Raw genomic sequence first — 16,818 nt, forward strand, 5'->3', positions numbered from 1 at the left:
AGTTCAAAGTGTAAGACCTTTTCAAAATTTGGCCCTAAAGGTTATGGCTCATGTTCACAAAGCAAGTCAGTAGTAAAAACCAAGTCTTAGACCGCAGGAGTACTTACAAATCCCTTCTCTAACCAGTAAACACTGCTTCTCACTACATTCTACTCTGGATTAGGATTTGGAACTTGTTTAAGAGTTGGTACTATCCTCACAGAATCAACAAACTCTTCTCTTCATTCATCTTCCCTACCATGGTTTGGTTACTACCATGAAAACAGCCCACAGCAGTAGCTGAGTACACAGCACCATAACCAGTCTGTTTTTGGGTTGGTTGAAATCTATTTTACAAACACTTATTTTCCTTAAAAAATTCTCCTAAACACTTTCTCTAAAATGTTAAATTGAAACCAGAAACTAGAGCTGAAGCCAGAAGCTCATTTAGGCTTTCAGTTCCTGTTATGTTTGCATTTTGATTAATCTAGTCTAATCTTGAGTTATTTTTGTACACAATTTCCTGTAATTAGAGAAATAATTATATTATTTTGAGCAATGTACTGTGTAGTCCTCATCAACAATGACTTTTGTGCACACAGGATAAAGTGTTGTTCCAATGGCAGAACTTCACTGATGCCATAATGGAGGACATGGAGCTGAGTCTTTACCACAGCCATGACAGAGAATTTTAAAATACTTTTTGTTAAAGAAATGAATCCATTCTAGATTTTCACTGTCCTCCTTTCTTGTTTCATCTTTCACTGGTCATTGATAAACCACAGAAATCTTTACTGTGGGTTCTTGAGGGCCAGACCATTTATGGTTGTGGATAGTAGACTGTATTAATGCCCTAACACAGTGGTTTTCAACCTGTGGTCTGCAGTAGGTTTCAATCTATGTCTAAGATACCCAAAGAGATCTGCACCTGCATTTGAAGTTTTTTTTAGGGGTCTGCAAATGACAAAAGGTTGAAAAACACTGCCCTACCAGGCTGCCAATGCTGCTATCCAAAGGAAGGATGATTTTGCTCCCCAAACAGTTTTGGAATTACTATTTGCCTCACAGTAATTCCTAGATAATCCAGTTGGGGTTGGGATTCCAAAAGGATCCAATGGACTCCTATGGAAAATTACAAAACAGGATTGTTGCTGGTTTTGCTCCTGCAGCCCTGACCTGAATGGGTCACTATGGGTGATCAAGATGGCATTCACGTTGCTTTCTATGTCAGTGCAGATCAAGATAGATTCAAAAGTGAATCTACCTGTATAAGAAATGCCCAAGACTACAGGTGCATTACCCAAGGCTGACTCGAGAGTCATACTGTCCTGCGCCAATGCACCAAATCTCTCCTCTGCCTATATGCTGAAGTCCCCCAAGATTATTAGTTTTGGCAAATCCAGGATCAAATAGGACAACAGCTTTCCTCCCTGGTGGGAAGCTTGTTGTGCCATTAGTTGAAGCACTGATATACTAGTTTAATCCCAAATTTCACCCACTATGTTAGCCACTCAAAGATCTAATTCTCTGGGAAGAGGCATTCCACACATTTAATGCAGCTTGCTAAAAGCATGTGTGTGAACAGAACCAGGGAACACAAACACCTAATTTGTCCTAATCAGAGAGGGCAAACTACACAGACCCAGTTAATCAGGAACAGTTTGTAGAGTCCAAGTTTGATCTGAATCTGAAATTTTAAATGTAACAGTACATACAAATGATATAATGGGTACTCGTTTAACCTTTAGATTCCTGTCCATTTTAACTGTATAATAACTGGGATTGCCCACAATATATTATGAGACTTGAAAGGTTAAGCCTTTCAGACACCCAGATATTAGGGCAAACTCAGCATGAAGTTAACAGGGCTGTGTCCAAAGACCAAATTCCTTGGTTGTTATAGTACAATTTTTACTTTTGTGCTGAAAACTATGCCTTGGATCCCCACCCTCAGTTATCTGGCACATGACTCATAAGCAAAACTCTTCTCCATGGGAGGTCACAAAATGGATTCATGATTTTGAATCAGAATCTAATATTCATTATTTAGCAAATCACTATCAAATATGTTGCTCCTTGTTAACATATTGCACCTAAAAGGAACAACTGAAGCAATGTCTGGGAAGTTAACAGAAGGTAAATAAAAAGATATAAATAAAATATAACAATATTGGTAAATTACAACATTTTATATTTCACAGAAGATAGTTTTTAATGCACATTTGCCAATCAGCACTGCTTTAAAACCTGTTTCTTTAACATGTCACTAAGATTTAAAAATAAATATATATAACCCACTAAAACTAAATATTTTATTCATCTTTACAGGATATTAAAATATATTTGTATACAATACATTTGAGTAGAACAACTTTGAACATAAAGGTGCAGTTAACTTATATAATATACAAACAAAACATTTTGAACAAACTCATTGCTAACTAAGGCCCTGATCCGGCACGTGAGTACTTTGTGTACATGAACAACCCCAATGAACACAATCAAGGCCTATAAAAGAGCTCGGTCATTAAAAAAAAAAAAAAAAAAAAAAAAAGTTTACATTCCTTATCCTGAGTATTCAGGAGTAGCTGAACACCTCTCAGGATAAAACCCATACTAATTAGTTATAGGCAGCAATCGAAAACCCTTCATACATAGCATATTATTTAGCAATCATAATTTTCAGTTTTGAACTCAGGCCTGCAATTTGTCTAGTTTATAAAACCTTGTGACAATAATGAACGTTTATAAATTATTTAAATAAACTACGTATGTTGACAATCAATTTGTGGTGCATTGGAATTTATAATCTAATTTTTTAGCATTTTACAAAACAGCAATTTTACTGATATTCACTCAAACAGAAAACATGTAGTCACACCCATAAATGCTAGCCAAAAATTTTCCTCGCTGAATCTTTGTCTGAACTCCCCCCTTTCAGCGTGGCTCCCAAACTACAAGCGAACTGCTGAGCCACAGCAAATGTCTGGCTTGTCTCTGTAATAATGACTAAAGCCCTCACCCTGCAACTTGTTGCATATGGGCAAAACTTTCTGTGCTTACATGGAGCCCTACTGACTTCGACAAGGGTCTGCCTGCGAAAAGACACAGGACTGAGGCTTTAGTCATTCAGTACTACATTAACACCACACTGGCTCTTAAGGATTTAAAGTTTTGGAAAGAATTTAATGCCAAAAACTAACCTTGAGAAAACACGGAAGTTAATTTTAACTTTCTTATACTGTGGTGTACCATAATGCTCACTAAGACACTATGCCAACAGATATATCAATAATGGAATTTGAAAGACACAAAGCTTCTGCAAACATAACAAATGTTGCTCATCAAAAGCCGTTAACTACACAACCCTAGAAGGAGCCTGCCTTATTCTCAGAGGTAATATTTCCTTTTCAAACTGGGCACAACACACCCTGCTTTTTTAGTAACATGAACAAATTAAACTGAAACTGCTGATGCTGTGTTTTACATTTACAACCAGTACACAATTCAAATATCATCAAAAATACACATCTGCAACAAACTGGAAAAAGAATCAAGACAATTGGAAAAAAATACTTTTTTCATCTTTATGTAATATTGACTATTGGTGTTAGTTTCTTTTCTCAAATTATAGTTTTATTATAAAAAACAAAAGCAGTTATGATAGTTACTTTTGTCCAGAGGTCTTAATTGTAGACACTTGACTTTTCTTCTCGTGTGCTAACTTAAAATAAGATGTTCACATTTGAGTTGCATTCAGTGAGTTAAGAAAGTGTTAAGGGATCGTAGCATTTCACAACCTTCCTCAACATGGCTGTGCAGCTCTCCTCTGCCAGGGCATTCTGGCTTCTCTAAAGTATTAAGAAAAATAAGCTCTTTGTTTGTCTTGTGCTTTTTCCAATCCATGTTTTCTCACTGTGGTTAAGTTATTCCTGCTTTGCTTGAGTTTGCTTTTATTTCTTTTTCCACTTTTTCATCTTATTTGCTTGTTTGCCATTATTTTTCTTCAGTTTCTTTGCAGCCACACCTTCATTTCTAACAGGCTTAGCTGGCAAGGGATTGCTTTTTGTTTCCATGGATACTGGCTTTTCATTGTTGGGTGTGTCTGTGTGTGCTTTTGCCCAATTCATCTAGAAGCATTGGGGAGAAAAAGAAAAGAAAAGAAAAGAAAAGTATTAGCTACTTCAATCTGCATTAAACTTTAAACCTAAGTATCTACAGGCTTATATTCAGAAAATTGCCAGCTACATCTAGCCCACAGAGCAGTCCTTAAGATTATGTCACATTTATACAATAGATTAATCTAAGGAACTCCTTGAAAAAAAAATATAGGAACAAACTAAGCTAGCAGAAATACTGTTTGGATATTCTTTACTTTTTAAAATGTCACAGCATTTGTACAAAATATTAGAGTTAACAGTTTGGCTTTGTTAGTGGAAATTCTCACAGTTTGAGAAATGCATCGTTTACTCACTGCCCTATAGGTTGGGACTCTGACAAATTCTATCAGAGGCTTCTCCAGACCTAGATAATCAGTTCAATGTAAGTTTAACATTGTGTTACACTAAATCAGTTTACTTGTGGTTTAATTTTAGAAGACATGGTCATTTTCCCAGTCTGATAAATTCTTTGGTAAAATTAATTTCTAACAAACTTATTAAAATGTATATCTTCATGCTAACTTAGTCTGTGAAGTAACAGAAAACACACTGTGTGAAGTTGTTCATTTTTACTAAAAAGGAATAAGCCACTCAAATACAATTATGTTTATGTCTGAGAGACCATAATCATATTTTCCTAAATAAAAAATAAATCATATGCCTTCAGACAATGAGTGACATATGGCTCTTATTTTAAAAATAGCCTTGTATAAAAATAAAGGTAGCCATTTCCATGATTATTTCACTGTTTAAAAGGACATAGCTTAGGAGTGAGAATTTGAGTAACGCCCTTTACCTCAGGCTCATCTTAAAAAGCCACCTAAATTGTAATTAGAATTTCTTCAAAGGCAATGGAGTTATGTGGGACCAGAAGCAGGCAACAAGCTATTATATCTACAATATGTTGATGAGAATTTGGCTCTCTTGATCTTACTTCCGGAACTAGGTTGGGGGATTTTTTTTTTTCTTTGTGGAACAGAGATACTGTTGTTTCTGCAAATGCTCTTTATAAAAACAAAAACCAGAGTATATATCCAGAGGCCCTCCCTTCCCAAAAGAAGCAAATCAGGGTATCAGTGAAATCAATATGGGAAGAGGAGCAGTTATGTAAACTTTTGTTTAAAAAACAAAACAAAAAACAAAAAACAAACAAACAAACAAAAAAAACACCCCACCCTCCTGAGATAGTTTGAGGGAAAAAATGCGACCAAAAAGGACAGCACAAAAATCCACCTCCAGAGCCAAAATTAGGAGGGAGTCCTTGCTGCAAACATTTTAGCCCCTATTTAGTTGTGCTTGCAGAATGTTGCTACACCAGCTATGGATGCTCCTAGCGAAGAACCTGGCTCACCCCTTACACTGTCAGCAAGTATTGTTAGCCCACGCAAGTTCAGCGAGCAAAGCTGCACTTCAGAACTTTGCTAGATGTAACTTCACCACCAAACTGTGAAAGAGCCATGATTTAAAAATCCATGTCAATCATGATGGCATACCTGGAATACCAGCTAATTCTAGTTACTCATTAAATAAGCAGGGCTAGTTCCAGGTAAGTGAATTTGTTATTCCTGCAGTGTGTTCTGTACACTTGAGGGCTGTGGTATGAATTTTTCAACTAAATATCTCAAGCCCAAAGGTGACAGACTAGTAAGCTATCTGAAACCTATGGAGCACATTTGCTTATTTCAACTCAGCCAACACATTTATTAGCATTTAGTGTGGTTACTTACCTTCTGTTTTCTCATAGTTTCTTGGGGTCTAGGTGGAAAGGTGCATGGGACTCTTCCGTGATTAGTGTGATAGGGTAAAGGAAGGTTGGGATCTAATGGTACCCATGGAACGGAGAGGGTGGAAGGTATATTAGGCAGACTGCAGTGAGCTTTATGTAAATTATATGATGCTCTGGTCACTTTCCCAAGACAGCTCTGGTAGATTGCAACTGATGAATCTCCTGAAGCATGAGTCAATAAGTAAGAGCCCTCCTGCAAACTAAAGCACAGTCACATCACAAATCAAAATTCAAGACTTACTAAAAGGTAGAGTAAATAAAACAAAAAGTACTTTTGCTTCTTAGTCCAACCATTTAATCTGTTCATAATCAGAGATGGTAAAAACAGTAAATGGCTTCTGCTGGATAAAGACTTGTTAAAAAAGAAAGGAGAACATAGCTGACACAGTGGGGCATCAAAGTATTTAATATTTAACATTACACCTAAATAACGTATATAATCTGCAACCTGTTTATAAACTAAGGAATTAAAAAATGTATGGCTGAAAATGCTAATTTATCTTCCATTTGTGTACTATTATCATTAATTATTTAGGCCCTGATTCAGCTAGGCACTTAAGCACATGCTAAAATCCATCCCTATTTAGCAAAGCACATAAATCATTAGAAAGCACAATGATGAAAGTATAATCATGAATACATACACTGGAATCTTTTTTAATCCACCCAGGATTATGTAGGTTTATAGAAAGCAAAGGCTCTACCAATTCCCCATGTCATGTCGTAAGATTGGACCCCAAAACCGCGAAGCTCAAAATTTAGAATGTAAAGTAAGATGCTTCACATACATGCATGGCAAGAAACTGGCTTTATGAAACACATTTCATACTTCCAAAGTGGCTAACAGCCTGAGAAAATGTTAGCAGTTAAACAGAGCAAAAAACAAAACCGCAGAGAACCTGTGAAGACATATGGAGAAAAACTGTGCAACTATAAGTAAGGACAAGTGAAGCCCTGGAGGGGGATAAAAAACAACAATCAGTTCCAGCACAAGCAAAAGGTTAGCAAAGCCAAGTGTAAATGTTGCCCTTGAAGCACCAATAATGTTAGAGCCCAATCCTGCAAACTCAGTGAAGTGAGAAGTGCCAGTGAGATTTACTGTCTGAGGAAGGTCTACTCTTGAGTAAGGGGGCTTGTAGGATCAAATTCTTATTTTGTACCCTATCTTTTGTACATAAAAAGTAACCCTAAATAATTTAGTTTATTTATAACTGTATTATCGAAGTTAAAATAGAAAGTACAGCAGAAGGGTAGACAATCACATTACAAAAGAAAAAGATGATCTTTGGAGCCTCTGGATGTTACTGCAATAAATACTTAACAATAGTAAAAATTACTTACTCAATCACTTTCTTCAAGATATGTCGAAGTATATTTAATGGATTTGCAGGCCTGTGGATAGAAAATTCACAGAAAGTAAATTTATAAGCCAAGATTTTCAAAAGTGACAAGTGATTTTGGGAACCCAATTTGAGACACCCTGAAGGGATCTGATTTTCAGTAAGTAATGTTTTGATAATCAGGTCCTTTAAAGATGACTCAAGTTGCTCATCTAATAAACAGAGGCACCCAAAGTCATTAGCTGTGACTGGAAATCTTGGCCATCACACTAAACAAAGCATTTGGGAGTCCTATTCTAAATTTTAAACTAAAGCAAAAGGATGAAATCATGGTTCCACTTACACTCAGTGGGAGCTTTGCCACTTACAGATTAAGATCTATCATAAGAAATGACTTGGAAAAATCAATTTTGTTAATTGTGAAGCTGTTTCATCTTGATTTTTTAAAAATTATGACAATAACTTTTACTTACTTAAATAATCCAAATTTTTCTCTTAACCGTTCTGGAGAAATCTCTTCAAGCATAATGAGCTTTGACGTAAAGGCATCAATATGTGCTGGAAAAAAAACATTATTTGAATCTCGTCAGTAAAGAAATAGCACGAGGGAACAAATCTGGTAAGAAAATACTTTATTAAATGTGTGTGTGTAGAAGCCAAATCCAATTTAAAAGAGAATGTTACAAGTTTTACTTATCTGAAAGTCAATCAGGTAAAAAGCATTTCTAACCATTAACGCACTCTGTATAAGTAAGTATTTGAAAATGAAACTCTATGTTGCTGTAATTTTTCTCTAAATATAGATGTCCATGCTCAGGCCTGTCCTTCCGAACTATGCTGGACAGAAAACAAAATCTAAAAATCTGGACCAGTTAAACAATCTCAGGAGCAGGTGAGCTGCACTTATTAACCAGCCATATCCGGTCTCTAAAATCCTGATGGAGTTCCCACTGACTGTGACCATACTCGTGCTCATTTTTGTGATGGTGTTTTGGGTATTCTGCATTAAACGTATTATTTTTATTATCATAGTGGCTAGGAGCCCCAGTCATGGACCAGGACCTCATTGTACCAGGGGCTGTATAATCATACAGCAAAAAGACAGTTCCAGTCCCCCATACCATCTAAGTATAAGACAGATAGAAACAGACATACCAACAAGGGAGTACAAGGAAACAACAAGACAATATTGGTCAGTACAATAAGCAATAATCTCAGGGAAACAGCAGTCTAACCATTGTCAAGTTTTTTGTCGACCTCGCAACAAAGTAGAGTTTTAAGGAAGGTTTTGAGAGAGGATACTAAGTTAGTTTTGCAGATATTGACAGAGCGCTTCTCCCAAGCACCATGGCTTGACTTGTCAGTTTCAAACTAAAACTGTTTTGTGAGGAGAATGATTATGTTTCAGCACTTTACAGACTATGTGGGCTTTTCCTTCTGGGTTATATCTATGCTTGCTTTTATACTGAACTCCTCATTGTGTAATCCAAACACCTGGGTTCCTGTTTCCCTTTTCTATCTGGATTTTTCTTATTTGAAACATTTTAATTTGCAAGTCTGAGTTGCCATTGGTGACAACAATCTTGCTAAAAAACCACTTTGACACAGATGTAAACCAGTGATTCAAACTTCCCGGCTTGTCAAATTTTAAACAAGAGCAGGTAGGAGAATGGTGAGGATTGGCTAGTCAATCAGATCCACTGGCCCAAGACAACACATTGAGAGAGCTCCTTCCTGGAAAACCCCCTCTCATTCTAGCTTCCATGGGGGAGCAAGAGAAAATATTATACATTTTGTGGACTTCACAAGCTCATTACAAATCTGCACTTGTAGAACCAAGGAATTTTAAAACAACCATTATACTCAAATTGTTCATACCAGTTATTTTAAATTCAATGCCAAATATTAGGTAATGCATTATTTGATGTTGTGGAAGATTATTGAATAGACGTCATTATTTTTAATGGATTAGAAACTGTAAGAGGACAACCGGCACAGAGCTGCTCTCATTTGACTCGGGAAAACAGTAACCTCGTCTTTTTTATTAGCTTTTATCTAGGTACTTATGAAGACCTGAAAATACTTTAATACACATAAAGGAATGACAAGAAGGGAGACAACTCAATTTTTTTACCTTTTTATCAGCTGAGAAACAACAGCTCCCATTTTAAACCAAGGGAGCTGATCTCAACTTTATTTACTGAGCTCACAGCAAGCATGAGTGTCTCTCTTTGGAAACACAAGATACAGAGATAGTTTGCTTTGTTGCAAACCTGGAGCAACTGCACATCAGTGTGTGTCTATGCAGCCATTGCAGTGTACCCCTGCAATAGTGACTGCACAGATTCAACTGACCTCACTCTGGCCTACCTCAAGGCTCCCCTTCGCACAGAGAGGTGAGTTGAAATCCTTTATTCTATGCCATTGATCCATCAATCCCACTCCCCACAGTATAGAGTCCTGTGGGGGTCAAGGAACACAGAGGGCTTTGCATAGGCCTTCAACCTAAGCGAAAGCAAATTTGCAAGTGACATAAGTATTTAAAAGTAAACAAAGTAATCAGCCTACATCATATCAGAATCTCAATAGCACTTTACTCATTTTAAGTGCCTATCAACGTTTCCATAACTACAAAGCAATAATGTTAATGTTGCCAAGGCATTATGGCTTAGATTTGCATTGAACATAAAGTGTGGATACACTCATCTTTTTCAGGCTGAAACTTAAATTATTTCTCAGCCAACATTACGAAACTGAGCACATTTCATTATGGGAAGAGGCCAGGAACCATGTACACAGTAGGTTCCAAGGGAACCAGTACTCCAATATCAATATATTATACATACACATAAAGCTCTAGCTTAAAGTCATCAAAGCCGGCAGACAAATGTGTACATTTAGGTTGGACACATAAGCTGCAAAAATCAGTCTTTATTGTTCCATTTTATTTGTTTTAAATAGTTATGCTAACTGCATTGTGGTTGTCCTGGGATCCCACGAACAAAGAGGAAAACTACTGTATCACTTGAACTGTTTCTCCCCCACAGGTTAGAGATGGTGAGAATCAACAGCCAACATGCTGGCTTCACTGCCCTCTCAGACCCCCCCCCCCCAAAGCTAGAACCCTGCCGAACTTCCATGAAAGAGCTTCTGTGTAGACAGATAGAAGAGGGAAGCATACTACAGAAAGGGAATGCCCTTATTTCATGGAAGTAGGCATATTGACATCTTTTATTTTCTGGTATCACTCCCAGGAAGAGGATGGTTGCCAGTATCATGCTAGTAGTTTATCATATATTTTAAATTACAAAGTATCTTAAAGAGGGTATTAGTATCATTAGGACTGGCAGTCATGTTTCAGAGCAAAAACTATTTTTTACCTCAATGCTACTAGAAATGTAACCCGATAGACAGAATTTCACTAACAGTCTTCCAAAACACTTTTACTCATAGCAAAAGCAAACAATCCAAAAGTGCAACACTCTAGGTTTATTTCCCACAGTGAAGCAGAAGAATATAGAAAGTGATCAATGTTCTTTTGCAGGAAGGTTAAAGGGATTCTGTCAATTTACGTCTCTGTGTGTCTACCTACTATTACAACTGCCATCTAGAATTACTATAGATGAAAGATTAGTGACAAAATATTTTCTTTCCTTGATGAATATGACAGCACTCTATGTACAATCAATTGTTTCCCCTGCCTAGGCACTGATCCTTTAAACCCTTACAACGATGATTTTAAAAAGGTCTATGGAAGTGAAGCGCTCAACTTTCCAACTGACTTTCAACGGGAGTTTAGCACCTAACTTTCTTAGGCCCCTTTGAAAACACCCAAGTCTATATGCATAAATTTACTCAGAAGCATAGTCCACAGAGACTACTTGTGTGAGTAGAATTATGCCCATAGTCATTTATTTTCCCATTTATGGGGTTTCTACACATAGCAATGGAGAGAGAGGAAAAAAACAATTAAAATAGGAAAATGTGGTAGTAAAACGGATTAAAATTGAATGGTGAATTCAGAAGTAAGGGTTACTTTTTAAAAAATTGACTAGATTTCACACTATACTTTTAAGATTAGGATAAAAAGAGAAGTTTGTATGTAAAGGTTAGGATAAAAATAACTCAGCAGCTCTAAGAGACAAATACAAAATCTTTTGCTATGAAGCTGTTATGTGCGTGGGGGGGAGGCGGGAAAAGGGGGGGGGGGGAAAGAGAACCACCTAAAAGGGATACATTCAGAGAACAACTGGAACCACAGGCCACAACAGTTGCTATAGAAACTAACAAAATAAGACAAGCTTTTTCTACAACAGGAAAATGAAGCAGTCCTAACAGTAGAACATTCATTCTCTGTACAAACAGGATTTCTCTGACCACAAGCTGAGTGCCAAACTCATTTAAAAATACATTTTTGAACAAAGTAGACATCACATCTGCTGTAAATTGCCCTATTTATTAGCTAGCAGCAATATAAAAATGACCTATAAATCTTAGTTAGGGATCCTAGTTACGTTAATGTGGGCCACATTGCATATATATGTAAGACCTGGTTATTACAGATTTGACAAAAGTTTAGTCAAAACACAGGCAAGCTCCTTCCCCAGAGTTGCAGGAAGAGAGAGGCACAGCTCTACTTCCCTGCCTCTCTATAGCTCTGGAGGTCAGAGATGCCCAGGGTTGGGTGCTCTGCCTCCCTACGCCCAGAGCGTTTGGCTCGGAGGAAGAGGACCCAGGGTTCCAGGGCCTCTGTCTCTCCAGCAGCCAGACTGGAATGGCTGTTATCAATTTCACCCTGTGGGTGACTGGGAAAGCAAAAAATTCCATTTTGGTTCTCCTGAAACAGAGGTTTTTTTAAAAACACTTTCCATGGAAAATGTGAAGTTTCTGATGCTTTTGAGAAAGTTTCTTGCCAAAGTGGGACAAAATATTAAAATATTTGCAGAAAGGGATTTTTTTTCCAGCCAACTCTACATATATGTAGTATTTTCAGTTACTGAACTAAACACTTAACAAAAACTATGTTTCTATTCACAGGATATGCTCCATGGCCACGTTAACTGTGTTGTAGGAAGTTTAAGTTTTGCATTTCCTGATTTCAAAATTTTAATTGTACAATCATGAACAAAGCATTAGACATTTTTTCCTTTGTAAGAGCTATGTTTGTGATTCCTGGAGAGACAAGCGTTTTGAGAAAGCCACACCTCTACAAAATTAAGTCCTAAGTATTCCCAGGCTGTCAACCTGGCTTTAACCTCCTCCTATTTTCTAAGTTCCAAACTACATCCACTATATCTCCCACTGTATTTTTCCACAAGCTCTCTCTTTACTGATGCATTCCTCCCATTCCATTCCTCCCATGCCATTTCAACCAGAAGTGGCTCCTCCCCTTCTTTTTCACATGTTAGAGGACAGAGAATATTGAGCCCCTTCTAGTCAGGGTTGTTTCTAACCACAAGGCATATTGGGAAATAAGACCACAGGCGTCAGACAGACATGGGTGGGGACTAGCACACTGTTAGTTGAACATTTTTTCATCTGAAGTAGGAGCACTCGCTTGGCGGAAAATGCTTTGTTATTCTAGGTAAGGTAGTTCAATGTTCAAGTCTTCTGGGGGAAAATTACAGATAAAACTAGAAGTTTTTGTCTGCTGTGTGATCTGATACTCTCTCCCTCATGTTAGGAGCTTTTGCTTACAGATAACAAGACAACTGAAATTCTAATATTCTACATTCAATGCAATCTCTTAAAGATGTTTAGTGTTTCACAATTTTAAAACACAGAAATAGTAACGAAAGGTTACAAAATGTTTGTACAGAATGCAGCAAAACCACAAACAAGAAAATTATTCCCAGTTCCTTATATTTTTGAAACTGTACAATATTTTCAGTTTTTGTAATACCTGTATGAAAACTTTTGCACATGAAGTGTTTAAAGTGGAACAAGCAGTTTCAGAAAAAAGCAGGAATTGCTCTTGCAATTGTGTTGGTTTTTTTTAAACTTTGACATATTAAAATTAAATACGTGAGTCACAATGTCTGGGATAGAGCAAGGTCAAAGGGGAAATTCTGTTTGCTATGACACAGTCTCACTCACAAAGGCTAGAGCTTAGAAGAGGAAGGTGGATTCAATGATAGAATTTATTCAAATTCCCTTGCCTTTTATTCATCATCAAGGGGTTGAACATACAGGATGTATTGCTCATCTCACTTTAAAAAAAAAAAATTGTGGCACTTTAACTTTTCCGTCACTATATCATCAAACCAAATGACTCAATATCATCTTAGCCAAACACCTAATCTCTCATTGCTATATGTAAATACCGTTTTGTTAACAAGTATCTTTAACATTGTGGTTGAAATTGCAACAGGTAATAGCAAAGTAATAAACTAAGAGGCCATAAGTGAATAAATCAGTAACCAAATGAAGAAAAACACCATTCTTGTGATTAAAATCACAGGTACAATTAATTTGTATGACTGAGTATTGGACAAGAATATACACAAACTTACCAACATAAAATGAGCATTTAGAATGCAACAAGCTCTCTGTCCACAACCGACATATTTCACTTTCTGTAAGAGCTTCTACTCCATAATAGGCTTGATATTCTACTTTTGGCAATATGTAAACTGGAGTATGCTGTAAGTAAAAATAATATCAGCCAAAAGGCCATTAATTATCTACAAGTTATTACAGCTCCTTAATTACTTTTTAGTATTTGACAATCATCACAGACTTCTAAGTATCACTCACTCAAGAAGCAAGAGAAATAATTACACAGGATTTTGGTACAACAGAACATTTTACATGAAACACTGTAAATTTAAACAAATATTATATTAAAGAAAGGTGAAAAATATAAGAAATAGAAAAATGAATCTATGTAAGCTTTTATGTATAAGCAAACTACAATCTAATAATTAGGTACAGTTATTACGTCTCTACGATCTGCTGCCACCTCCAGGAATTCAAGAAAAATTAGACAATTGTTCTATTTCTGAATTAACCTATTAGAGGGAAAGGAAAATGCCATACATATTGTATACCAAAACCACATTTAAAATCCAAAAATATAATTTCCATTTTAACACTAACATTTTGTGTTTAAAATACATAGAACATCAGTTTTCCTTTTATCTACAATTAATGGAAATAAAGCTTCCCCCCCAACCCTAAAATTATTTCAGAAGTTTAGAGTTTGTACGCACAGCTTTAAATTTCAGCAGATGGAAGTACAACTATTAATAAATAACAAAGCTCATAATTATGATTGTGAATGAAAGCAGAAGCCCTGAAGAGCTGACAAAATGAGAGGTTAGAAGTCTTCAATCTACATGTTGACCTTCCCATGGAAGACTCCTCCACTATTAGTATAAAGTAACTATTAATTTAAGATTTGAAATGGAGTGCAAATACTAAAATCCCCTAAATCCCAAAATCAGCGCTTACACGTCAAAAAAATTATCCTTTTTGGGGAAACGTGTTAAAACCTCTGTTAACATAAACCTCCCCCCAACACTACTGTCCCTCAAAGCTTGAGGGAAAATGTGCAGTACCCTAGCAACAAGCAAAAAAACAGTCATCAGGATTTAAGCAATGTACTAGGTAGTTACTTACAAGCATTTACAAGAAATGACTTAGTATCTAAACAGCGATAATTCCTCCAAATAACATACTGATCAGTGAACCTTGGGGAATAATCAAATCATAATGGAAACTGAATTCTGCATTAACAGAGATAGGCAATATGCTCACATATTCCAAGAGTCTCACAAACTGTATGTGTTTTCAGGCACGAGGTAACATGCCAAGTTCATTAAATGAAAGACTAGAGGATCTACTCAAAGCACAGGAATCCCCTGATAATTTCAGAGTAAGTTTTTGATTCCCAGCTAGGCAAAGTCTATACTGGAATATTAGGAATTCCCATGCTACTGAAATAGACTTTTGTTTCTCAGGTGCAACAATCTGCTGTGAAACATTTCATAGCAGCTTTTATAATAGAACAAAGTGGGTCTGTGGGCCTTCTGGAAACAGAGATATGATCTTCTGGCCCACCTGCAAACCAGAACCTCCTGCCATCCCTCTTTGTGTTCTGGGAAACTCTACAGCCTCCTCCAGTCTTTCTAGCAGTTTAGGACCATTGCTCCCAAACCATCATGACTACCTTTACCTTTGATTGGCAAAGTACAGAAAAAAAAGACGTGACAAAGCATTGTAGGAGTGACATGAGAAAATTCCACTTAAAATTTTTCTCCCTACTTCATTTCATTCAATATCATCTAATACATCGGTTCCCAACAAGGCCTGAGGGAGTCTATGAGCAGGTCTCAGGGGGTCCGCCAAATAAACCAGAGAGCAGAGCTGGCATTAGAGCTGATGGGGCCCAGGGCAGAAAGCCCAAGTCCAGGGCAGAAAGTCCTGCCATGCGGGGCAGAAGCCAAATCCTGAGCATCTTAGCTTCGTAGGGCCCCCTGTGGCATTGTGCCTTGGCAATTCCCCTGCTTGCTACCCACTAACAGCAGCCATGGCTTTTATATGCAGAAAAACAGTTGTGGCACAGGTGGACCATGGAGTTTTTATAGAGAGTGTGTGTGTGTGTGTGTGTGTGTGAGGGGGGGGGGGGGGTGTTCCAGAAAGAACAAGCTTGAGAACTCCTGACCTAATATACCAGTATCAATACCACCCAGGGTTACCGCCACCTCCTCTCCAATTCTAGCAATATAAAGGCTCCCCTGGTGCTGCTGCTAGGTCTGTTACAATGTGTTTCATCTGCCAGTGCAGTTTTTTTTCCCCCCTCTCTCTCTCCTCACCAAGATGCAAAAGGAAGGAGGAGTGAGCATTCTATAGATTTACATGAGGGATTTGCCATAGCATAAAAAAAGCATGAACAACCCAGATCAGAAGGTGGGGTTCCCTGATGTTTTAGTGAAAACCCTACCCCAATTTTATCACAGGGAAACCAAGGACCTCTACTGAAATATAGGCAGGGCTGGCAGCAATGCTTATCGTTAAGGTTGCTTAACACTTTCGATTACAAGACCCTGGTTTCATTTGCTTATAACTTTGCCGAATTTGAACCATTCAGCTGCAATTTTCTGTGTCTGCTTCATGCTGACTTTTCTTTTCAAATTTCAGCATGAATGGTTGAAGCATTTCCAAGAATGGGTTTAGGGGGAAATGTGTTGTTTTTCTTAAGTTAAAACACACTTACATGCTTTGTAGCAGGGACTTGAAATTTGGCAGGCAGGTCACTCTGATGCCAGAGAGGTACCTTTTGCTCTCTTCATGAAAATTTTGCTAAATTATAAGCTTTTGAAAATCATAATTTGTACATGCTCAGCACAGGTTTGTCTGGGGCTGGCATACTCCCCATCTAGTATCTGTCTCACATACAGAACACCCTACTCCTCCCAGTTACTCCATTAGCTGCAGTGGTCAAGATGTTTATGCTGTGGATCTAAAGGTCCCAACCCTGCTGATGACCCATGTGAGGGTCAGTACAGTTCCACATCAGGGAATTTCTGGTTGCTGTGCTCTGTTTCGGGGG

The 16,818-nt window shown here is 37.4% G+C and overlaps 2 protein-coding genes across 11 annotated transcripts in view; both read right to left on the reverse strand.

The window, feature by feature from the left end:
- The window catches only part of ANXA2 (annexin A2), a 69,551-nt gene extending 65,760 nt beyond the window's left edge, over positions 1-3,791 (reverse strand). For both annotated transcript variants that reach the window (XM_065559528.1, XM_065559527.1), the window contains exon 1: positions 3,651-3,791. The gene's annotated coding sequence lies outside the window, so the exon portion shown is untranslated. The remainder of the gene's footprint in view (positions 1-3,650) is intronic.
- ICE2 (interactor of little elongation complex ELL subunit 2) overlaps positions 2,154-16,818 on the reverse strand; it is a 56,556-nt gene continuing 41,891 nt past the window's right edge. For 5 of the 9 annotated variants that reach the window (XR_010591056.1, XR_010591054.1, XM_008164085.4 and 2 more), the window contains 5 exons: positions 13,778-13,907; positions 7,739-7,823; positions 7,267-7,317; positions 5,867-6,125; positions 2,154-4,109 (listed from right to left, as the gene is read on the reverse strand). Coding sequence is in view for 4 of the 9 variants with exons in the window: in XM_008164085.4 (XP_008162307.2) it covers positions 3,933-4,109; positions 5,867-6,125; positions 7,267-7,317; positions 7,739-7,823; positions 13,778-13,907 (702 nt within the window). In the remaining 5 variants the exon portion in view is untranslated. Of the gene's footprint in view, positions 4,110-5,866; positions 6,126-7,266; positions 7,318-7,737; positions 7,824-9,635; positions 9,771-13,777; positions 13,908-16,818 lie in introns of those variants that run through there. The other 4 variants (XR_010591057.1, XR_010591053.1, XM_065559524.1 and 1 more) reach the window with 4 other exon arrangements.

This window comes from Chrysemys picta, chromosome 10, assembly GCF_011386835.1.
Source record: "Chrysemys picta bellii isolate R12L10 chromosome 10, ASM1138683v2, whole genome shotgun sequence".
NCBI lineage: Eukaryota > Metazoa > Chordata > Testudines > Emydidae > Chrysemys > Chrysemys picta.